At 37.7% G+C, this 25,053-nt stretch overlaps 1 protein-coding gene across 7 annotated transcripts in view; it reads right to left on the reverse strand.

Annotated features, from left to right (window-relative positions):
- GON4L (gon-4 like) overlaps window positions 1-25,053 on the reverse strand; it is a 65,697-nt gene that overhangs the window by 16,185 nt on the left and 24,459 nt on the right. For all 7 annotated transcript variants that reach the window (XR_012501320.1, XR_012501321.1, XM_074349533.1 and 4 more), the window contains 9 exons: window positions 23,684-23,876; window positions 18,215-18,316; window positions 10,875-10,915; window positions 10,176-10,279; window positions 6,888-7,089; window positions 6,272-6,358; window positions 5,151-5,322; window positions 3,542-3,686; window positions 2,245-2,395 (listed from right to left, as the gene is read on the reverse strand). Coding sequence is in view for 5 of the 7 variants with exons in the window: in XM_074349533.1 (XP_074205634.1) it covers window positions 2,245-2,395; window positions 3,542-3,686; window positions 5,151-5,322; window positions 6,272-6,358; window positions 6,888-7,089; window positions 10,176-10,279; window positions 10,875-10,915; window positions 18,215-18,316; window positions 23,684-23,876 (1,197 nt within the window). In the remaining 2 variants the exon portion in view is untranslated. The remainder of the gene's footprint in view (window positions 1-2,244; window positions 2,396-3,541; window positions 3,687-5,150; window positions 5,323-6,271; window positions 6,359-6,887; window positions 7,090-10,175; window positions 10,280-10,874; window positions 10,916-18,214; window positions 18,317-23,683; window positions 23,877-25,053) is intronic.

A 25,053-nucleotide genomic window follows, 5' to 3' on the forward strand; every position in this document is an offset into this window, starting at 1 on the left:
AACAGATCAAAGAAGGGAGAGTGGGGGGAGGGGAGCGGCGGCAACAACTGGAAGGTGCAGAAGGAGACCCAAGTTCAGTGTGAGGAGTCAGTGAGGCAACCGAGGTGAGACTTCCTTTAAACAGGTGGTGACACTAAGCTGGAGCTCAGGAGAGAAATCTAGACCAAAGATACAGATTTGAAAATCACAGAGACAGATAATCGCAAAAATCATGAAACTGGGCAAGACCACACACAGAATTTATCACGGAACACTGACGCTGAGGGGAGAGCGGGGCAGGAGTGCATGAAGGAGCAGCTTGAGGTAAGAGTCCTGGTATCACAGGACATCAGGGGACAGGAGTTTGAAGAAGGAATGAGTAAACTACGGTTTTAACTGCAAAGTTAAATAGGATAAGAGCAGAAAAGAATCCACTCAGTGGCCAATTAGGAAATAATCTGAGATCTTTGTGGGGAGAACATCCACACTTCGACAGGTTCAACACTTAAGGGCTAACTTACTGTGAAAACAGGCAGCTTAAACGCATCCATTTGGCTTTGTCCCCTCTTAAAACCCCGTGAAAACAAACAAACAAAAAAGGAATTTTTTAAAAGGTAAAAGCCTACAAAGAGAGAGAAAATGAGAGAAAAGATAAAAGCAACACAAATTTCAAAGCTAAAAAGACATGTTGCCATAAAATTGTAAAACACTGGAGAAAAGGAAAAATCCTACTTGTTGCCAGAGGGACAGAAAAAAAAGAGATATCACACAAAGGTCCAAGAGTCCAAAGGGCACCAAATTCCTAAACAGCCAGCACTAGAAACTACAAGAAAATGGAGCAAGGCCCTTAAAATTTTCTAATAAAGTGATTTTCAACCTAGTGTTTAAACCCACAGAAGTGGGAGATCCAAATACAGACATATTTCAAACTTCTGATTCTGAATAATTAGAGATTCACAGCAAGTTGCAAAAATAGTACAGACCGGTCTTATGTGTCCTTCACCCAGTTTCCCCCAGTGGTAAGATCTTAAGTCGCCTAGTAACAACACTTACACACACAAACCAGGCATCCAGTCAACTAGGAAACTGACTCTGGTCATGTCATGTTATGACAGACCCTGAATACAGTTTAACTCTAAAAATGTGTTTCTCAAGCGCTCTTCCTCAGAATGCTACTAGGATGTGCTCCACTAAAACAAGGAAGTAAAGCAAACAGACATAGGGTTCAGAATTAAGAGGATCCAACACAAGTAAGAGGCAAAATGAGTCCCCAGGATGATGGGGCAGAAAAAGCCCGAGAAGACATCAGGGCCACAAGCCTAGAGAGCAACCTGGGTAGAGCGGAACAGCCTCACAGGGCTCTGGGAAGCATTTCTTCAGGAGGATGAAGAAGACAGCAAAACACCTAAAATATCTGAACACACTGAAAACAGATTTAGAAAACTGAAGTCGACTTTAATGTTGAACGGGTAATAAATACATAGTAAGATCAAGTCCCACCAACCCTCCAAAAATGCAATTTTAACTCCACGAGAAACAAAATATTCATCAGGAAAAGCAAAGTAATCATGATACACTACACAGCTCAGTTGTGGGAAAATTTACATAGTATTCATCATGGAAACTCCAAATACAATCTAGCCAAAATTGTGATATAATTACAGTGAGAAAATTGGACCTTCCACGGTTTACATTTAATAAATAAAACCTAAATCCATAACATCAAATAACAATTGTAAGAATGCTATCTGGATGTGAAGTTCAATATGCCATCCCCTCAAAAACCTTGGTTAGCAGGAAGTAGGGAGGAAAATACTGTTTTTCATGACAAGCCTCAAAGAACCATCTGACTCTTTAAACTGTTTCAACTATTTGCCTCTTTAAAGTGTACACTTTTATGACTTTGACATAAATATTTAAATAAAAAGAGTTAAGGAGAAGGATAAAGTGGCTGCTGCCTGTCCTTTGAAGAAGGTTAGAGTGAAAAAAGAAAGAGTGAATGGCTAGAGGGAAACAGGTTTGAGAAATATTAAAAAATATGAACCATTGTATATTTAGGGGCAATATCCATAACTGAGGAAGAAGACGACACTTCACAGGAAAAGAATGGATCACTGTCCCTGAAAGGCAAGAGGGTGATTAATCCACTGTGCAGGTGGGAGGAATTAGCCTCAGCTAAAAGCCTATTCATTGTGACCAAGAAGAAGAAAACCGAATGGCTGCACCTCGCCGAGGTACCCAGGGGCGCATGCAGGAAGCACTTACTTTAATGATGTTGTCAGGAGCTCTTTTCATGTTGAGGTTCTTGATTCTCATTGTCAGTTGGTGTGCAGTCTTGCAAGTGAGAAGGTACTTGCTGATGAGAAGCTTAGGAAACTCAGTCCCTTCGAAGTGCTTTAGCCCTAAAGCTAACAAACTGAGAAAGGAGCAATGACACTCAGTCACAGTCCACAGTCCACCCTGCTGAGAAGCCTCCCAGACGAACTCCATCCACATCCCATAATGCACTTTTTCTGCGTCTAATTCTTGTACAACTTAATGGCAAGTCAACAGAAAATTTCAGGTATTTACTGAGCGCTACTAAGTACTGTATGAGTAAGACTCCATGGGGAGTGCACAATCAGGTGGGAAGAGGAAACGCTAAGCATAAATCCCTCACAAGTGTCGGGACATGATGCGCTTTATACTCATAATATAAGTGAAGTTTGAAAGGAAGGAGAATAATTCTAATAAACAAATAAAAAATGAATAACAGGCACCACATCAGGCACATTAAATCGGCACCAACACTACCTCCCAACAAAACATTCAATCACCGTTACGCGTGTATGTGTGCTCATGGCGGTGCGGCCGTGCATATCAAGAGCTATAAAAGTGGTCACGACCTTTATCCAATAATCTCACTCTTGAGAATTTACCCAAAGGGATAAACTCAAAAGATTTTTAAAGGCTCTACACACGAAGATCGTGGGGAAGCCTCATTTACAGCTAAAACAACCGGGGGTGGGGGAGTGGCAAATTAAAAGACTATCTCAGGGCCATTAGTATTTAAATATTAATCATAGGGCTTTAAAAGACAATATACGGAAACAAACAAACAAAAGGACAAAATTAAAGCACAGAACACAGGAAAACAATTTCAAGAAGACGTTAGGTTAAAAAAAGCAAATCCAAAGTACACTTAAGTTGCCCATAATTACGTAAGACGCACAAAAAAGAAAAAATCATTCATCTTGGGGTGATTTAGGATAATGGATCAAAAAATTGCTTTCTTTTGAAATATTTCCTCTAACATTATTATGAAGTTAGTTTTTACAATAAATAAAAGAAACCATTTAAAATGTTTCAAAAATGCCCATGTCATTCCCTCAAAGAGCAGGGTTTGGCACTGCTGCAACAGGCACACACAGAGATCTGTGCCCATCTACACTGCTTTCCTTCTGGTCCTGTGCACCCAGTCTTTATTATACATGCCTTATTACCCCTAAGCTCCTCAAAAAAAAGAACTTGGTCTTCTCCTTGGGATATTTCGTGCTTTTGTTCCCTTACTATAAATCCTTACTTGTCCTCAGCCTTGGTGAAGAAACTCTTATCCTGGGGATTCTTTGCCTTCAGAGAACACACTGGAAGTAGCTCTGGATACATGAAAACCTTGCTTGTGGCTAGGGTCCAAGCTACTTGCTTTGGCAAACAGGGAAATTCATAGGCTGTAAGGAAAAAAATCTGTGATAAATGACATTCTGTAACAAAAGAGGGCTTCACAAAAGCTCTGAATCTGTTTTTGCATTTAGATAGAGCTGCCCCTACCTAACTCGGTGCCCTCCCACCCATCCACCCTCCCACCCAAAGTTTCCATAGTCTTTCTCAGTCTAACATACACCTTCTGAAAGAAGTCCCATTCACTGTTATTAAAAGTTCATTCTCTTATTCTTTCCTAGGTGGAACACTTAACACACTAAGTAATATAAATGCTTACAAAGCACCTTGTAATACCTGGCACACAGTGTATGCTCAACAAATTTTTACCTCCTTCCCCCTTTAAATCCTTGAAAGTTAAGTGACCTTCAGCGATTCTTTCTTCCAGGATAAGATTCCAACTTCTTTAATCTACCTCACAAACCTGGTACTCCAAATTTTATTTGATTTGGCTCTTACTTAACTTTCATTAAGTTCTCCTACATTCCTCCTGAGGTTCTCATCAAAAAGCCATAAAAAGAATGAGACAATTCAGTCTCATTCATTTCTGTCTTGCTGTCTAAGCCTCTCAATTCCAGGCACTTCTGCTTTTCCAGAGTTAAGCACTATAATATCCATTATGTGTGCTTCCATAAGTGTTACCTTTATATACCCAGAAGAAAAACACAGGGTGCTCTATGTGTAAGTTATTACTATAAGTTCAGTGTTAAGTTTTCATTACCAACATATAACTAATAAAGTAGTTGGAGATCAGTGTCCATGACTTAACGCACCAAAATCCAACTATATTCAATTTAATTGGAAGAGTCAGGAATTTAAAATCAAGTCCAAAGACAAACCCAAATCCAGAGCAAACCACAACTAATTTGCTGAACCATGAAACAAATCAGAAGCAAATACCTGGTTTAAAAAAACAGCAGATATTTTCTCAAAAAATACTAAACCAATGCAAGGTAAAAACCAAAGCTGCATAAACATTTCTTTAAAATACTGAACGCGGCAAATGTACATCATCTCTAATTTGTTCCTACCTCCCAAATCAACATGTCACTCAAAATGGAGATGTCACTACAATCATTACAGGAAATAAAATGATCCTAATAAACAAGAGAGTAAAAGCCTAAACACAACCTGACTTTACCACCTGACTTCCATCTTTATCAGTCTGTCTTGACCTGACGCCTAATGCTTACCCTCACATCTAAGTCCAAACCTTAGCACCGAGTGCCACCTCTCTACCCTCCACAGCCGTGTCCTGTCCACTGCCTCCATCCCTTACTTAAGTCCTAGTATTATCATCTAATTCTAGAACTTGGATAATGAGCACAGAGGGAGGATACAAGACAGAAGGAAGAAATTACAAATATCCTATCTCCTCCAACCTCAGGAAACTATCCTTAAGAAACTATCTGCGGGCTAAGACTCCCACTTCTCCTTGTAAGTTAAAACTTCAAGCGGACACATCTGCCCCCTACCGGTCTTCTTGACAGTTTTACGAGGACTCCAGTCAACGCTGACATGTGTGTTGAAGTCTTCAATGAGCTGCATAGCTCCCATCAGGTTACAGGGTTGGAACAAGGTCTGAAACTTGGGGTTGAATTGATGATGAAGGGCGATGGAGCTTTGAGCAAAGGTTCCCAGCTCTTTCTGGGAAAACAGGACACAAAGGAAATCTAAGTTTCAGACAATTAATACCAGCAGCCCTTAGCCTCTGAGTGAAAAACTGTCCTTCCTATAACAGGATAGAAACAAGTAAAATTCATCATAAAGTCTTTCACAATTAACATTATTCCATTAAGACCGCTCTTTTGCTAAGTCCTTAGAAATTCGGGGATTTGTGAAGCACTAATTTGTTCTTGTTTTATTCTCAGTCTGAGTGTTCCTCAGCCTTTTGGACATACGACGTAGGCCCCCAACTAGAATTAAGGTTCTCAAGAATGAGAGCCATTACTTAAAATAGAAAAATAAAAGAGAGAAAAGAAATTGTTTTGGGTTTCTCTGAATAACACCTAGAACAAAGTACTTCTCATGATCCTCTGAACAATCTGAGACGGAGATACACCATGCTGACTATCCAAGGACGCTTAGACTACTAGCCAACATACTCCTCAAACTCCAAAAAGACTTACCCAAGAGGCAAAGAATATCATCTTTACGAGCCCTGAAGTTCAGGGGCAGTTTTTATAGAATTTAAAATTTTGAAATTAAAAGACCTCCCTCCAAAAGATTTCAAAATGTCATGAGCGATATTAATTTTATACATAAAACACTGATAGGATCCTTATAAATATTTAATAAATTCAATAAAAAGAACAGAAGTACTAAAAAACCTAAGATGGGTAGCTCTAAAGGTGAGGAAGAGAACCGAACGAAAAAGTAAGAGGGATTGTCTAAAGAAAACTGAATACACTCTCCGTCCTTTCATGGGAATCAATGGCTCACGTTCACTCAGCAAACGCAGGAGCCATACAAACAGCTACCAAAACATGCAGGAAAGAAGAATAAATGTAGCTTATGATGGGGAAGAGCTGTGAGAATGACTTCCAAACTAACTGCATACTCAATTCCTTAGAGTTAGGGATATTTGAAACCTTACAAGAAATATCTTTGTGGTACTGGCCTCCGAACTGAGACTGGGGTTGGAGGTGGCGAGAAGGTGAATTTGCGTCAAGAGCTGAACATGCTGGAGAGGGAAAGAAAATAATACAGTGATGTGTTATGATGTTGTCATTTCAGGAACTCAGAAGACCATACTAAGATGTAAGCACTTTTATCATATATGTTTTGCTTTCTAGAGAGACTATGAGAACAACACAGTATCTTGGTATGAAGTTTTTTCTCAGATACGTTCCCCTTGAGCAAAATAACAGAACCAGAGGAAGTTTAACCTCAAGCCAGAGGGACTTAGATTAGAAAGAAGAAAAAACTACTCTGGCAGTAAGGCTGTTAAATTTAGAAGGGATTGCTAAAGATTCTTTGAAATCTGTAATTCTGAATACTTTCAGGGTGCTTGCATGCACTCTTACGTGAGCCATAAGGACACGAACATGATAACCTTTCAAGATCCTAACGGATGATGTGAAGATCCTGTGGTCTGTGGTTTCCATGGTTATTAAGACACCTATTTCTGACTTTTGTAAACCTGCTAATTTTTGGCTTCAGAGTCAAGCCAATGGATGATCCAGCATTAACATTACAGAGAAGAGTCTCACCTGTTGCATCTGCTGCTGGAGTCTCCTCCTCTGTGCTGGGTCTAGAATCAGAGTCTGATGAACTTTCTCACTCTGGGGCTTAACCCTGTCTACTACCTCCTGCTGCTGTTTGGCTGAAGATTTCTTCATCTTCGGCTGTTCAAGTAGCTCCTTCACTGTGCGATGCTGCTCATTTAGCAAGTTGGCCAGTGGTTCCTCAAACCTACCCCCAAAAGGAGATGACTGAATGTGAGTATTTCCCTAGGTCCACAACACATCCAATTCCTTCTAATGGTGGACTAAGAGAGTATGAATGATTTCCATCTACTCACTTGCCTAAATATGAACACGTTATCATAACCCCAAATCCATTCTTGCTCATGAATCCATTTTCCCACTGGAACCATTCTCAACCCATCAGTCAAACTAGAGGCACAGACTCATCTTTGATTCTCTGTTTTGCTCTTCCCCACATGTGACCTGGCACCAAGATCTGACCACGCTTCTAGAGGAGCAGCTCTGGAACCTTCCACTTCTCTCCTCCGCCACCGCCATTGCTCTAGTAGAGCTCCCTGTTATCTTTCACCCGGACTTAACCCCAGCTGCTTTTCTGGGCTCCAGAGATTTCCATCCTCCCAACTCCGCTTCTTCAGGGGATGGCTAATTTCCAGATTTCACTTTAGTCAACAGACAAACTCCTAGCCTATACAAATCTTCTCCCAAAGTTGTTAGCATAGATTCAAATAAGATGATTTCAAATTGTCCCCTTCTAAAATCATTCCTGTAAATAATATACAAAGAAGGGGACAATAAACAAAAAATCTAAGAGCAGGGAAATGTCTGCATTCAAGGAGCTACTGGGAACCCATCATTTCAGCATCACACTGATATCTACTTTAATATAGGACTTGTTCTTTTTTTTAATTTATTTTTTTAATTGAAGTACCATCAGTTACAATGTGTCAATTTCTGGTGTACAGCACAATGTCCCAGTCGTGCATATACATACATATATTTGTTTTCATTTTCTTTTTTTTTTATTAAAGGTTATTAGAAGATATTGAACATAGTTCCTGTGCTATACAGCAGAAACTGTTTTTTTAATCTATTTTTATATATAGTGGCTAACATTTGTAAATCTCAAACTGGGACTTATTCTTAATGGTGATACAGAATCTTCTCAAAGCACAGCATCTGCTCTCTCATTTACCTATTACTCCCATCCCAGCCTAGCTCCTCCCATTCTCCAACTCTTATCCATTCGGCTGCCCTGCCTTCCTTTTGTAAAAAGTCAAAGACCAAACAAATAAAGTCAAAGACCTTCTAGCATGAAGTAAGAAGGGGATGTACTAAAATACATCATAGCTTATGATGAATAGTGATCAGATGGCTCAAGTATTACCCTACTATTCTCCATGGAAATACCTTCTTTTAGCCCTCCGAATTCCTCCTCCAAGTTTTTTAACCCTACCCTCTCACCCGTACCTCCTGAGAGAGAATCTGTCCAGGGCTGAAGTAAAAATCCAAATACCTATCATGCTAGTTCTGAGGTAGAGGCAGAACAAGACACTGAAGTGATTAAGCATGAGCTGATACTCTATGCAAACAGGGTAAGACCTGCTCAAGTAGCTATGACTGGCAGGTTATCCTATTTCAAGAAATCCTCTATATTGTAGCAACTGTTAAAATGATAATAATGTTTTTCAAGAGCCTGTAGGGATAAAGATAATGTTTCCTCTCAAAATATTTACTGCAAGTATGGGCACGCTCACGATGAAAACCTAAAGTCATGGGCCTGTACAAATTTACTGAGAACTGAAAACTCTTTTGATGCACCATTAGCAGAGGAACAGAAGAACAGAAGCATGAAAAACGTAGATAATGCAAAAACAGCCTGCACATGATTTTTAAGTATTTCTTGGACAGTCGATAAACAGAGCACAGGTAACTCACTCTCCTCGTGATAGTTTATTTAATTGAAGATTAAGCTAGGTTTGCATTTCCAGCTGCAAGAGAAGCAGCAGCAGCCCAAGCAGATCAACCAAATACCAGAAGATATTCATGAACAAGGATTTTAAGTAGTTACAATAGAGTCCCAAATTTTAAAAATTCACACACAGAGTTAATTAGTGGAACTGAAATATGTTTACAGATCAAATTTCAGTATAATAAGTTCCCAAGAGGAGTGGTTCCTTTCTGCTACACTAGAATTTTTTTCTATGAAACATGGCTTGAAATAAGTGGGTCAGATACAGACTAAGAAATCTTGAAAATGTTCTCAAGAAAAAAGTAAGTATATGAGGTAGTAGTAGTGTTATTAACTCGATGGGGCGTAATCCTTTTACAATGTATACATATATCAAATCATCACACTGTACACTTTCAATACCTTACAACTTTCCTTGTCAATTATATCTCAATAAAGCTGGGGGGGGGAGGAACTTTAGATTTTTGTTGTAGTTATATTATGGTATTTACTGTAATGGAGTATAACTGATATTTCTGGTTTTTACACATTAATTAGTATACCTTGTCTTTTTCACTAAATTGTAAATTCCCTGAAGGTCTAGCTTTCAGCTGATCCAAAGCTCTCTAGCTGGGTAATGCTGTTAAGTCACAACAGAGGACTAATTAGAGGCTATTGGTCTCTTAGTTTTGCTTTGTTCCACCCACAACACAAATCATACCCTGACATCCAGCCAGTCATCTAACAATAGTATGCTGCTACTCAGAATGAATAACAATGAAGTACTGATGAATTATGCAAACTCATCACAAAAATAGGGGGGAAAAAGCCTCTATTTTTCTGGGTGGGAAACAGAAATGCCAGCTTATGTGAAGAGAGCAGTACCTACATTTCAGACTCCAGGACATTACTGCAGGTGCTTCATGGTTTGCTCAATTAACGCCTTAGTGACTATCAAACTTTCATTAACATTTACTAGACATTAACGGCAAATAGAAGAACAAAAGGGACATACTAAATATTATAATTTGCGGTAGTTTCTGTGGCTGGCCACATAGAAGCTTACACGCCTCTCCAGCACCATTCACCTGGAGAGGCTGCTATGGATGCCAGCTACTGCTTTTTCTCCTTTCCCAAACAGATACAGCTTGGTCTATAGCTGCACTGCCCCATAATAAGGAGACTTATTCACTTGCCACCTGACACCCTGCCAGGGCTCTGCTTCCTTATATCAGTAACAGCACATAGTCAGGGACGGAAAACTACTAACCACAATTTCTGAAAACCTTTTTAGACATACACTTTTCCTCCACTGTAAATCTCAAAATCTTTGGCTAGCCTACCGTAGGGCTTGAGGGGTATTAAAGTTAGGCCGAGGCTCAGCCACACGTTCCTCCTCTTCTAGGCCATCATCTTCCATGTTGGAGAATCCCATCTCATCTTGAAACTGTGGGGAAAAGGAAAGGAAGGATCTTTCTGGGGAATGGGCATGCAGAAGTCATGCCAGCAGTGAGAAGGGAAAGTGAAGACTACAACTTATAGGACTTCAGTAATGCTGGCAACACAGAAAGAGCTTGCATCAGGACCGCTCTCACTTCAGGGTTCCCACAATTCCACACATGGGGAGACTGTTATGCCAGGAAAAAAGTTTCTCAACCTGTCAACTTGCAATGATAAGGACAGATCATGGATAACTCAAAATGTTCAAAATATCTTTTGAGAGACAAACTTATGAGAAAGGTAAACTATCTGTGCTCAGAATAATCTAAAACTAGTTTGTAACCTTTAAGGATGCACCAAATGACAGGCCATCCAAAAGTTTCCAAGGAAAATTTTATTAAGAATAACCTACATATGGATAGTCAAAATTTATTATTTAGCAAAATTCTCCTACCACTATATTCTCTCCTATGTGGACTAAAAGGGAAATTTGCTTGGTCAGACCACCCTTCTGGAGAGAAGGTCTCTGAGACCAAACATCAGAGCTTGCTGGAGATTCTACTTTTCCCATCCTGAGTTCTCATTCAAAGATCATTACTCACAGTTTCAAACAGCTCTTCCATCAGTTCATTCACTTCCTTTTCTGAAAAAAAAAAAAAAAAAAAAAAAAAAAAAAAGCCAAACAGTATGTTGTTAGCACAAATCTGTTTCATATTGCAATAGAAGGAATTCCAAGAAAACAATGAAAGTTGTTTTCAGCAAGGCGTTTGAGAAAATCTTCATATCTATCCATCATGCATTCATCCATTCAAAAACACTTACTGATCACCAACTACATGCCTCAAACCCTGTTATAGATGCTTGGATACATGACAGAACTTTACTCTCATGAAGCTTAAATTCTTGTGGGAAGACATACAAAAATGAGAGCTAGATGATTTTATAAGAAGATAAATTCATAGTTTGTGGTCTATCGTCATGAATGGCATCAAGAGTTAAGTCTCCAGTAGTGTATCATAGGACCCTAACTTTGGACCTGAACTATCCAGCAATCCCATCATCGACCTAGAATACCCAGAAAACACACTTATCAACTCTGTAAATGATATAAAGGCAAAAGGAATTGTCAGACCAACTGATGACAGATTCAGAATTCTAGGTTTTTCTCAAATTAATTGGATGGAACATAATGGGAATAAATTTAAAGTCTCATTTTTAGGATTTTCAAAAATCAATTTCTTAAGGGCACAAAAAGGTGACACGGCTCGAAAACAATCTGAAAAAGATCTAAATGTTTTGGTTGATCTTAAGTTCAGTATGATACAGCAGCTCCAGAAAAGTGTCCACACCAAGAAGGTAAACATGTCACTGAACCAGAAGAGTGTCTCTGTTCAGTATCTTAAGGACTGTGATCATTTCTCTAAAAGCCCTTCTTAAGAGGGCATTAAAAAGCTAAAATCCAAATGTTGGGGACGACGTGGAGCAACTAGAACTCTAATAAGAATGTAAAATGGAAAGGCACTTGGGAAAAAGGTCTAGCAATTTCTTAGAAAACTAGGTATACATCTACCCTATGACAATGATTCCTCCCATAGATAGCTGACCGAAAAGAAGTGAAACATTTGTCCAAAAACCTTGCACAAGAAAGTTCAGAGCTATTTTTATTCAAGATAGCCAGAAATTAAAAAGCCCACGTGTCCATCAGTACCTGGGGATTGATAAAAAATAGATAAACAAACTGGTATATTTATACAATCGGATCCTACTCAGTAATAAAAGGAAGAAATTAATGACAATATACAATACGGATGAATCTCAAAAACATTATGCTAGGTGAAAGAACAGAACACGTACTATATGATTCCATTTACATGAAGTTCTAAAAGAGGCAAATCTAATCTGTGATAGAAGAAAATGGAGCAGTGATTGCACCTGGGGGGATGGTGTGGGGACTGACTTGGAAGGGGCAAGAGGGAACTTCCTGCGGTGACAATTCTCTTTCTTGTTAGAGGTTTGGGTTACACAAGTGCAGGCATGTCAAACCTCACTGAATGGTACACTTAAGATTTCTGTAATACAATGAGTATACATTTACCTAAAAAGGGAAATTATAAACAAATATTGAGCTCTAATTCATGATATGCATGCTGAAATGCTTAAGAGTGAAGGTACTGATGTCTACAACTCACTTTGAAGTGCATCAAAACAAACAAATCCATGGATTCATAGATGGACAGAGAAGTAAATGGATAGCTAGATGATAAAGCAAATATATTAAAAGTTAACTAGAGAAATTAGGTGGTAGGTATGTGGATACCCACTATACAGTTCTTTCAACTTTTCTATATGTTCGAAAAGTTTCACAATAAAATGAGGGAGAAATTTTTTTAAAAATAAAAACTAGAATCCGGAGGAGGGTAACCTGGGTGCCGAAATCTGGGAACTCTGGCATTTAGAGAACTGAAGAAACTTAGTATGTTTAACATAGCACAGAAAAAAATGCAGGAAAAGAAACACCTTTTACTATGCACACTTGGGAATAAATTATATATTTTTTTAGCAACAGAGGACAAACAGAGAAATATAAAAGGTAAGATTCAGGCTCAATAAGGAAAATGTTAATTGAGGAAGTGTTCAAGAGCAGGATACACTGTCTGCAGAATTGATGAACTTGTCACTGGAAGTATCCAAACAGAAACTGAAAGGCCACATCAGACAAGCTGTTAACAAATGCTCAAGTGGGAAGAAAATATATGTGACCACAGGAAGCTTCCCAAACACTGTGATTCTATGCTTTTATATTTTTTAATTTTTATCATCCAAGTGAGGATAAGTCTTCTTAAAGGGATTATAATTAAACATGATAACATAAGACAGAAGAGAACAAGAGGGAGAAATAAAATTAAAATGCTATCCCAGTTTTCACTTATAAACACAGAACTCCAGGAGTAGAAAGAAGATACTTCATTCAGGAATCCCAGAAAAGTTCACTATTTGATTGGCAAATATTGTCGGCCCCATGCAAAACACCAGCTCTAAGGCAATAATGCAAGATCTATGAGAAGTTCACAGTCAAGGGGAGGAGACAGATACTAAATAAACAGTTATGAGAGAGATGAGTATTTCAAAGGACATATAAAATAGTATGGAGTACAAAGCAAGATCAATCCTACTTGAGGAGGAGCTCCCTGAGAAATCACAGTTGACTCTTGAACAAGAAATTGAACTGTGTGGGTCCACTCACACACAGATTTTTTTCAATAAATACATTGGAAAAATTTAGGAGGATTACAGCAATTTGAAAAACCCTCAAACTACAGAGCCTAGCAATATCAAAATTTTAAGAAAAAGCTAGGTGTGTCATGAACGCATAAAATACATGTAGCTATTAGCCTATTTTATCATTTACTACCATAAAATATATCAAAATCTATTACAAAAAGCTAAATTTATCAAAATTTACACACACACTACAGCCCGTAGATGGTGCCATTCACAATCAATAGAAAACGCAACCAAATGTTAAAATGCAGTATTAAATCATAACTGCATCAAATGAACTGTGGTACACACTGCCCTACTGTAATCATTTCATATGATTATACCTCCTGTTGCTACTGCAGGGAGCTCAAGTTTTGCAAGTATCTGCTTAAAACATCTCTGCCTGAGTAGTCATGTCTCCAGTAAATTGCATATTGTTGTAGAAAGTGATCTCTTGTGCTTCTTGAGTATTTTTCGTGTTTAGTGCAATACCATAGACCTTGAATAACACTATGGGACCCACACAAAGTGATGCTGGAAGTGGTCCCAAGAAGCAAAGAAAAGTCATGACATTACAAGAAAACACTAAATTGTTTCATGTGTACCACAGGTTGAGGTCAGCAGCTGCAGTTTCCTACCATTTCAAGATAAATGAATCCAGCATAAGGATCGTAGTGAAAAAAAAAAAGAAGTTTGTGAAGCCATAGCTGCAGATATGCCAGCAGATGTGAAAACCTTGCACTTTCTGTGAAATACCTTTTATATCTCATATTAAAAACGCAGCTTTCATTATGGGTGCAGGATTGCTGTAAGAAAGGCATATCTCAGACTCTAATATGACTTGAGAAAAAGCAAAGTCATTATATGACAACTTAAAGCAAAACAATGGTGAAGGATCTAAAGCTGGAGAATTTCATGCCAGCAAAGGATGGTTTGCTAATTTTAGAAAGAGGTTTGGCTTCACAACCGTCAAGATAACAGGAGAAGCAGCCTCTGCTGATTCAAAGGCAACAGAAGCCATTAAGAAAATCATTGAGGAGAAAGGTTATCTGTCTGAACAGGTTTTCAATGCAGATGAAAGTGTTCTATTCTGAAGGGAAACAAACAAACAAACAAAAGCCAAAGGATATTTACTAGTAAGGAAGAGACTTAGCACCAGGATTTAAGGCAGGAAGGGACAGGCTAACTCTACTGCTGTGTGCAAATGCAGTTGAGTTTATGACCAGGACTGCCCTTGTCAATAAAGCTGCTACTTGAAGGGAAAAGATAAACACCAGCTGCCAGTGTTTGGTTGTACAAAAGAAGGCCTGGATAACAAGAACCCTTTTTCTGGATTGGTTCCATCCATAATTTGTCCCTGAAATCAGAAAGTACCTGGCCAGTAAGGGGACTGCCTTTTAAAGTTCTTTTGATATTGGACAATGCCCCTGGCCACCCAGAACCCCATGTGTTCAACATCAAAGACATCTAAGCGATCTACTTGCCTCCAAACACATCTCTAATTCAGCCTCTAGATCAAAGGGTCATAGGAACCTTTAAGGCTCATTATACACAGTAACCTATGGGAAGGGTTATCAACACTACAGAAGAGATCCGAATAGAAAGAATGTCATGTAAGTCTGGAAGGATTACACCATTGAAGACACCATCATTTTTACAGAAAAATCCATGAGAGCCATCAAACATGAAGCAATAAATTTCTCCTGGAGAAAACTGTGTCCAGACATTGTGCATGACTTCACGGGATTTACAACAGAGCCAATCAAGGACATCATGAGATGGTGGATATGGCCAAAAAATGATGAGGGGCTGAAAGGTTTCATGATATGGATCTTGGAGAAATTCAAGAGTGAACACACATCACACCAGAGAAATTAACAGAAGATGACGTGATGGAGATGAGTGCTTCCAAACCAGTGCCAGACAATGAGGAAGAAGTAGAAGCAGCAATGCCAGAAAACAAACTGACATTAGACAATCTGGCAGAAGGGTTCCAAGTATTCAAGATGGTTTTCGACTTCTTTTACATGAACCCTTCTATGAAATAGACTCTGAAACTAAAGCAAACAGTGGAAGAAGGATTGGCAGTATACAGAAACATTTTTAGAGAAATGAAAAAGCATAAAAGGCAGACAGAAATTGCCATGTATTTCTGTAAAGTTACACAGAAAGTGCCTGCCTCTCCTGCCTCCCCTTCCACCTCCTCCACCTCTTCTGCCTCTGCCACCCCTGAGACAAGATCAAGCCCTTCTCTTCCTCTTCCTCCTCAGCCTACTCAATGTGAAGACAAGGACAAGGGAGGCCCTTATGATGATCCACTTTCACTTAACGAATAGTAAATAATCATCATGTCTACAGGTAATAAACTTATCTGTTGTGTACGTTTATCTCTGGGAAGACCTAAAACTTGTACGGCAAGAACTGTATGAATTGTTTTTGTGTCATCACCATTGCCACTGCCTAATTATTCATCATGTAGAACATCACGTGCCAGACTTGTACTGAAGTGGACAGCCTGTCCTTACTTAGGCATAAGATGAGTGATATTTAATATAAAATTAATAATGTGCTAGTTTTCTTACTGATTTATAGCTTTGCTTTCAAAGAATTACATTACTACACAGTATTTCTCACTAATTAGAGAAAACATCATCAGGCTATCATCACATTTTTTAAAAAAATGTAACAATGATTCTAATCCTGTACATGAATATACCTGTAATATTGTACGCCATAAAACTTTTATAACCATTCATTAGTATATAGGCTAGGCTACTGTGAAGCAATAGTACTGATTACACTAGGACACCATCAAGCAATCACACTGCTGCTTCTTCATTATATGAAGAATGAATTATTACACCTGTAAATAAAGATTTCTTTTTCACATTATCCTTCCATTTTTGATATCTAGCGTTAGTAATATGTATATCTACAGTGTTTTGTATCATTTAAGATAATACTGATGTAGATACTGACAGATGATTCATCTTGTAAACAGACAACATAAACTTACAGTATCAATAAATACAGTACAAAACTGTAAATATATTCTCTCCCAGGATTTTCTTCTCCTCCCCTCAACCACTTAGGATTTTCTTAATTACATTTTCTTTTCTCCAGCTTACTTTATTCTAAGAATACAGTATATAGTACAATTTACATACAAAATATGTATTAACTATTTTATCAGTAAGCATTCCAGTCAACAGAAGGCTATTAGTAAAGTTTTTGAGGAGTCAAAACTTTCAGTTGGATTTTCAACTGTGCAAGAGTTTGGCACCCCAACCCCTAAGTTGTTCAAGGTCAACTGTATCTGTAAACTAAAGAAAGTACAAACAAAAGGAGAAGGCAAGTGTATTCCAGGCTGAGACCTGAACTGAAATGAGGTCTACTTTTCTGCTTCAAGCAGAAAACATTTCATTACAAGCACATTTCACTGTGGCCAAGTCGCTCATTGAAAGACTCTTCCCCTGGTTTCTGACACAAGACTTTTGATTTTTCTCATATTTTCTTAGACCTTTCTTCACCATTTTCTCAAAGCCTAAATCCTTAAGCCTTTTCATTCTACACTTTCTCTTTGATTCCTGGTGCTTTCCTTTGAATACTTCCTCTAAACTTAATTGTCATAACATACCAAAATAAATGGAAGATTTTCATAAAGGAAATGGCATTCTAATCCTAAAAACAAGATGAAAGATGAAATAAAACAATAAAATAGAACAAAAGTCCTAAAGGATTATGTTTACATAATTCTCTTTGCACAAAGACGTGCGTTATTTAGGTACATAATAAACACTTTTGGTTGCTTCTAAAGCTCTCTTCATAACCTGATCAAGAGCCAACATCTTACCTTCACCAGGCTGTGTATACTATCCCATTACAGGGTCAGGCGCACACTCAGTAAAAATCAATAGTTCCTGAAATACGTTTTCCATCATTGGCAAGCTGGCCAATGAAATAATTTTTAAACAAATGACTCAAACCAAGTCAACTTATTTAACTGTTTTCTATATCTCCATTTTTGACAGATCAAAACTCAAATCCAGGGCTTCTCCATGAACTGAACACTGCTCATCTCTTCCTACCACCCCTCACACACACAACTAACCCAAACCACTTACTATTTTCCAAACACAGTTACTGTCATTTCACAGTTCTGTGGTCTGCAGATCTCCTTCTATCCGCAATATCCCTCTCTGCCTCCATTCACCAAAAAGTTCTTATGGCTCCTTCAAAACTAAGATAAAACATCTCATTTTGTGACCCCTTCCATAACCCCTCCCACCCTACTTCATACCACACACTAGGATATCATACCCTCTTTTAGGCCTCTTAGTGTGCCTTATACACAACCTATTAGAGCACCCATCAGCTTACAGTGTAACTTTTTCTTTTTGTATCAGCCTACAAGGCTGATGTCTTATTGGCAAAGACCACGTCTTATTCATTTTGGTATCCTAACTACAATCGCTGCCAAATTCTCAATGCATGACTGTGGAATGTATAAATGAGTGACTGACAGGCTTCTTGAACATAAATGTAAATTTAAAGAATTAGAAAAATCAATGGGTAGGAGACGCTTCAATGTGCTGCAAACTCTACCCTCAAAAATCTGCAAAGTTTACAAAGGTAGATGTGGAGGAGTCAAGAGCAGGACTTATAGTAAACACGGACTCACTGGTGATTCTCACTGCCCGGTCAGTGCGGAAATCCTCGGTGTCTGGTTCGTCAAGGTCATCCAGGAAATTATATTCTGGATCGTCGTCATCATCTGCCTCATCTAGGGAAAAAGAGACTTATTCTTAACTCTGTACTCTATATGAAAATTTAAGATTTTCAGCACCGTAAGAATCTATTCCAATAATGAACATTTAATCGCTTCTCAGCCTTTTGGCTAAGATCAAGTGCAATAATGAACATTTATTAAGTTTTTAAATAACTTGCTGTTTTTCCCCCTCAGTGTCTTTGCACAGATCATTTCCCACAGCTGACTCATCTCACCTGTTCTCTCCAATATGTCAAGTTCCTTCCTTCTTTCCAAAAAGACTTAAATCTCTCAAAATGCAGCAAAAGCCAGAAAACTGAACATGTAATTTATCTCAGTAATCCCACTTAGAGCAGTGCATCTCATGAAAATAGTATTTTGGTGAAACTATTTATACAAAGGCATTGATAGTGAAAAAAGAAATGACTCTAATATACATATAATATATACACATTATATTATGACCATAATTATGATTCCTTAGTATAAAACAGTATATACATATAGAATGTAAACATTCCACACATGTTCAGTACATGCACGACAAAGTGCAACACACTATAATACAGACACAATACTCATAAGTACGAATAATAAGACTCAGAAATAACAAAAAATGTTAAAAAACATTTGTTATGTCAATGTATTGAAATATGGGTATTCTTCTCCCTCATAATTTGCTCTAACATTGATACTATGATGTCTTTTCAATTCCTAAATAAAAATTGTGGAGTCATTAAATTATAGAATCGTTATTGTAAGGTGATATTTTTCCTGGGGCAACTTTAGATCAGTGCTGTCTAAGAGAACTTCCTGCAATGATGGAAATGTTCTACATATGCCTGCTCTACAACAATGGTAGCCACTACCCACAAAAGACAACTGAGAATTTGAAATGTGGTTAGTGTAACTGAGGAACTGAATTAAACCAAAAAAAGTCTACCAAAAGAGAATAACTAAATTCCTTACCACTATGCAGCCATTAAACAGGAGAGGGAGAGCTCTATGTATCACAACAGGAAAACGTCTAAATTATATTGTTAAACGAAAGAAGCAAGTTGCAGATGCAGGACAATATATATAATGATTCCTTTCATTAAAAAAAACTGTTATTTGAGATAAATATGTAATTGATTGAAAACACCAGAAAATATCTAGAAAGAATTAACAAAGACTAAAGAATAGAACTCTTAATTTTCACTTTCTGCCTTTCCATAATGTTTTAATTTTTCATAATAAATGAGTATCATTCATTAAAAATAAAAATACACATTTTTGATTCATAATCACTGGAAAATTTGTACCAATAAACCCCAAACTAAACTGATATTCTTTAGTCAACTTTTCTGTTTATAATATGTGAATTTGCACTGTTTATACAGAGCTACTTAAATGTGAAGTCTTTTTTATCCATCTGTGGGTTTATCTCCCCAATAAAAATGTTTTAAATCCTTAGGCATGGAATCCTATCTTCCTAATCTCTCTAGTACTCTCCATATATGTCTCTTTATAGCAGGTTCTTTAGAAATACTGCTGAATAATAAAAGTTCTGGGAAAAACCTGTAACACATGGATAGTGTATACAGGTTTAGATCCTCATATGTATAGGTGCAAAAACTACAATAGACAGTTTCTGCCCACACCATAAAAATGGGTCAGCCAATATTCTCAGGGAATCCCTTTGGCAAACATGTTGAAAAATCTTTTGGAAAGGTTTCTTCTGAGTTCTGCTTAGCTTTTAGCATCTTGGTTGTGGAACCTGCCCTCTGGGTCTAATTATTTTTCTGACGGATTAACAATGTCAGCATCTACCCAGCTGATCTCAATTTGGTGTACCCTCCAGTGCGGTCTTTTAATTATTTTTGCAAATGAGATTCTCACATTTAATAATATGTAGGAACATGTGAAAATAGTTAGCCACATAATGCTACAAAAATAAACCAGCATATGGCTGAAGTTTGGTACTGGGATCGCTAGCATCATTTCCTATTTACCAGCACTCAGTAAATTCAGCTAGTAGATCTGGAGATCCAAACCTACCCTATTCACTGGCTTTGTGTTTTCTTTTTTTAATCTGTCCTAATAAGTTAGAAACAAAAAAATACTGTTTTGAAGAAAGGGGATTTTCACCCTCCCTACGAACCATTGTTCTATTTCCTCAATGGACCCTTATACGCTCTTATTTCTCCCAGACTAGTAGTTTCCAGCCTTTAGGATACATAAGAGTGAGATTCCCAGACAATAACCATTAGAGATTCTGATTCAGTAGGTATGGAGTGAGGCCCTGGAACCTGTACCCTTAATTAACACCACCCAGCACATACATCCTTATACTCCCTGATTCTGATTCAAATTCTAGGGACCGTATTATGAGAAACACTGCCTTGGACTCAAAATCCTGACTGCCAACTCTGGCCTTTCCTCCCCAATAGCTAGCATCTCAGCTCTTTCAACCAAGGTGATAACAATCAGGGTACCAAATAAAGCTACACTAATAAAGCAATGGGAACCTGACTTAGTTACTGTCAATATTTTGTCTTAGCTTAGGTCTAAGGACAAAATGCAAAGCTTGCTTATGAAGAGTCATACTCATTTAAAAATTGCTTTAATCTCCCAGAGACTTTTTTTTCCCCCAGAGACTTCTTTGATTGAGACATGCTCCTAGACTATTATGTTGGCTTTCAAATACTAGCAGTATAATAAACTGATTCTATAACACTAAGCAACACAACGAATTTCTCTGAGATTTCTACAAAATGGATAGAATTATCTTTGTCCCTATTCATTCCCTTCTGCAGAGATTTTAAGTCTTAGTGTCAGGGACCTCAGGGCAGGCTGACAGAAAAAGGAAGTGTCAATAAATTAACTTTAAGAGAATTATAAATCCTGGAAAAAATGACACAAAAAAACCTTCATGTGTATAGATATGTACATTTTTCTGGGGATTGGCTGCATAGCTTTCATCAAATTCTCAAAGGGGTGAGTAATGAAAAAGCCAGAAGCTTAGACTCCTATCAGAAAGACTAATGGAATAATATATCAGTTGTCAATCATTAAGGAATTGACTTTCTCGTTAATATTGACTCCAGTTCCTGAGTTGATGACTCAGGTGCAAATTTCATCTTTTTCTCTTTCATACAAGTTTGTGCATTTTGTGACTTATTAGCACTTCTGCTAGAGAAGTGGGTGGAAAAGGACAAAAATGCTAAGATTCAAACCAATTTGCTTCTTGTCACCTGCCTTCTCTAAACGTCTAGGGAATTTAAATTTAGGACTAAAATTCTTGCTATTGCCACATTAATGTGGACAACTAAAAGGTAACGACATATTTGAAAACTCTTAGAGATGCATATCAAACTATTATCAGTGATCCCTTTTGGGTATGAAACAGTCATCATGGGGAGGGGCTTTAATAGTTTTCTTTATACAATATTTTGTTTCGTTATATCAAGCATGTATTACTCATAATACAAAAAAAGAGAAAACTCTGAGGATATACTCTACAGAACCCATTATACATACTATCTTACTGTCACATCCACCCATCTGCCTCCTCTCCTATCACTTTGTCAAGTATTTTTCAAAGGTCCATCTCAATTACCACTTTTACATATGGCTATCTCTGATCATACTAAACAAGAATTCTCTCTCCCTCTTCTAAAACCTTAGAACAGCATTTATGCCACTTTTACGGTGTATCTGAGTTTATTCAACTTCATTCATCTGAAACATATCATGCATCTAACAATGGACCAGGCACCATTCATACATGTTTACTGCCTAACAAAATGATTCTGTTCCTTCATCTCTCACAGAACCTAGCACAATGCCTTGTAAAAGGAAAGTACTCGATAAACATTTGCCAAATGATATGCAATATAATTATCAAAAGCTTTATAAGGTAAATGTAAGGACTTCTTTCATTCACTGATCTTGATTTATTCTTGGCCATATCTACCCAAACATTTACTCAGTCTATTTCCATCCAAACTATATGTTCTCTTATTTATCTTAAAGCATTATTCTTTTCAACACAAAAATCTTTTGGTAGTTGTTCTTAGAAGACAGGAAAAAGAATAAAGATATGCTCTGTAAGTTGTTTGTAATTAACATTGATAGGAAAGGATCCGATTCAGAAATAGGAACGACTATGGCTACAGATTAGGGTGAGATAGTGGGTGACTCTGTTCCACATAAAAATGCAAGTAAGAGTTTGACCTTGGTTCAGTTTTACACTTTTTTTTTTAAAGTGTGAGTCTTCCACAGCACAACTAGTAAGAATAGCCTGGTCACTCCCCACTGAAGAGAGTCAAAAGGAAACAACAGTAACACAGTTGCTTTGATTCCATCAAAAGAATATGACATCATCTGGAATTACTACAAACAAAGTCAATCTCTTATTTCCTCTAAATCTAAAGAAACATTGCACAAAATTATGAATGGTGTCTGATTTCCACTATAACATGCGTTTTAAAAAAATCACCATGACAACTTCAGCAATGTTTATTTCACTGTTTCAAAGTAAGAACTTTCACTTATATTCTAAAACAAATAAGGGTTGCACCGTGTATGACTGTAGTCAACATTGTTTTTGTCTGATCAACGTTCCTTCCCTACCTCTGGAAATACTATCACTTCTGGGTAACTGCCTACTCCAAACACACTATTCTATGAGGTGCTGCCAGTCACAGGACTCCATGCTGAAACAGTCTCCCTAGCAATCCCATGCAATACCAACAGGGTGGGCATGTGATCAAACCAAGCCAACTGGAGTTGTTCCTCTAGATTTTTCCAACTGGATCCTGTAGGAGAGAGTCCTTCTGATGTGGGGACAAAGCAAAAAGTAAATGATGTGCTTATGACCATAGTTCCAGCCTTGTAGAAAAAAAATAGGTTTGAGAATGGAGTTGACTGACAAAAAGAAGTAGCGGTAACAGCTGCAGAGAGGGAGGTGGGCCTGAACAGTGCCTCACTTCCACTGCAGGTTTTTCTGCTCTTCCCAAAGCCTGGTTTCTTTTGACTGACCTTCAGCAACTGAGAGTCAGGATTCTTTCACTTGCATCATGAAGACCCTTAACTAACATGATAGCCTGTGAGTGAGTCCATACACTCTCATGAAATCATATATAAAATTATGTGTGCATTTATGGTTCATGGGAGGAAACTTAGCATTCAAATGATTTCCCAAAAGACTGTAAAACAGAAAAAAGGGAGTGGTGGGTGGAGGGGGGAGAAGAACATTTCCTCATTTAGAGTGAACTGTTAAATGCAAAATTAAATCAACTAACCCAAAACACCCCTTCTTTAAGCTTTTAACTAATGAAAATTTTACCACAAAGATAATGGACAGAGTAGATAATAAATGCAAACAAAGCCACTGACCTTCATTCCCCACATCATCATTCATGAGTCCCCCCAGCCACATCTTCCAGTCCTCATCATCTGCTGTGTTGGGGTCATACATGTCGGGGGTGATATCTGGAGCTCGGAGCTCTGCCTCTAGTTGCCCCAGGGGAACATCTTTCAGAGGCATCTTAGAGCGAGTTCGGAATGCAATGAGACTGTCATCCATGGGCTAGCCAACAGAGAAGGAAAAAACATATCACTGAATGCCTACTGCTTTCAATTTCTCCAAACTTCATCATATCCTATGTGCTTCTCTTCTTAGCTTAAACCACAAGGTCTCTTCTCTAAATAATTTGGATTTATTACTCTTTGAGAAACTTTAAGGACAATAACATCCGTTTTAAAACCAACATTCCAGGAACATTTATAACAGCTTTATTAAGATATAATTTACATACCATAAAACTCACCCTTCTAAAGTGTATAATTGAGTGGATTTTACTATATTCAAAGAGTTGTGGGACCTGATATCACCACTATCTAATACCAAAATGTTTTCATCACCCCCAAAAGAAACTCCCTCCATTCCCCTGAGCAGTCACTTCCCATTCTGCCCTGCTCCCACTCCTGGATAACCACTAAATTTCTGTCTCTATGGATTTGCTTATGCTGGACATTTTATATAAAAAGATTCATACACTTTATGCGACCTTTTATCTCTGCCTTCTTTAACTCAGCAAAACATTTTCAAAGTTCATCCATTTTGCAGCATGTATCATTACTTCATTCCTTTTTATTGCAAAATAATATTCCATTATATGGATATACCATATTTAGTCATCCATTTATCAACTGATAAAAACTTGGGCTGTTTGCATTTGGGGGCTATTACAAATATGCTGTTATGAACATTTGTGTACACACTTTTGCATGGACATATGTTTTCTTTCTTTTTTTTTTTCTTTTTTTGTTTTTGTTTTTTCGTTCATATGTTTTCAATTCTCTTGGAGTGAAATTGTTGGGTCATATGGTAACTATGTCTAACTTTTTGAGCAACCACCAAACCGTTTCCCACAGTGGCAACACAGTTTTACATTCCCAAAAGCAATATGAGGGTTCCACATTTCTTCACATCCTCGCCAGCACTCAATATTATCCATGTTTTTTTTTATTATAGCTATACTAGTGGGTGAGAAGAGGTATCTCATCATAGTTTTGATCTCCATTTTCCTAATGACTAATAATGTTGAGCATCTTTTCACGTCCTTATTGGCCATTTGCATACTTCTTTGGAGAAATGTCTATTCATATTTTTTGTCCATTTTTTAATTGGGTTGTCTTTTTATTGTTGAGTTATAAGAGTTCATTATACATTATGGATACAAGACCCTTATCAGATAGGTGAT

This window comes from Camelus bactrianus, chromosome 21 (assembly GCF_048773025.1).
Source record: "Camelus bactrianus isolate YW-2024 breed Bactrian camel chromosome 21, ASM4877302v1, whole genome shotgun sequence".
Lineage (NCBI taxonomy): Eukaryota > Metazoa > Chordata > Mammalia > Artiodactyla > Camelidae > Camelus > Camelus bactrianus.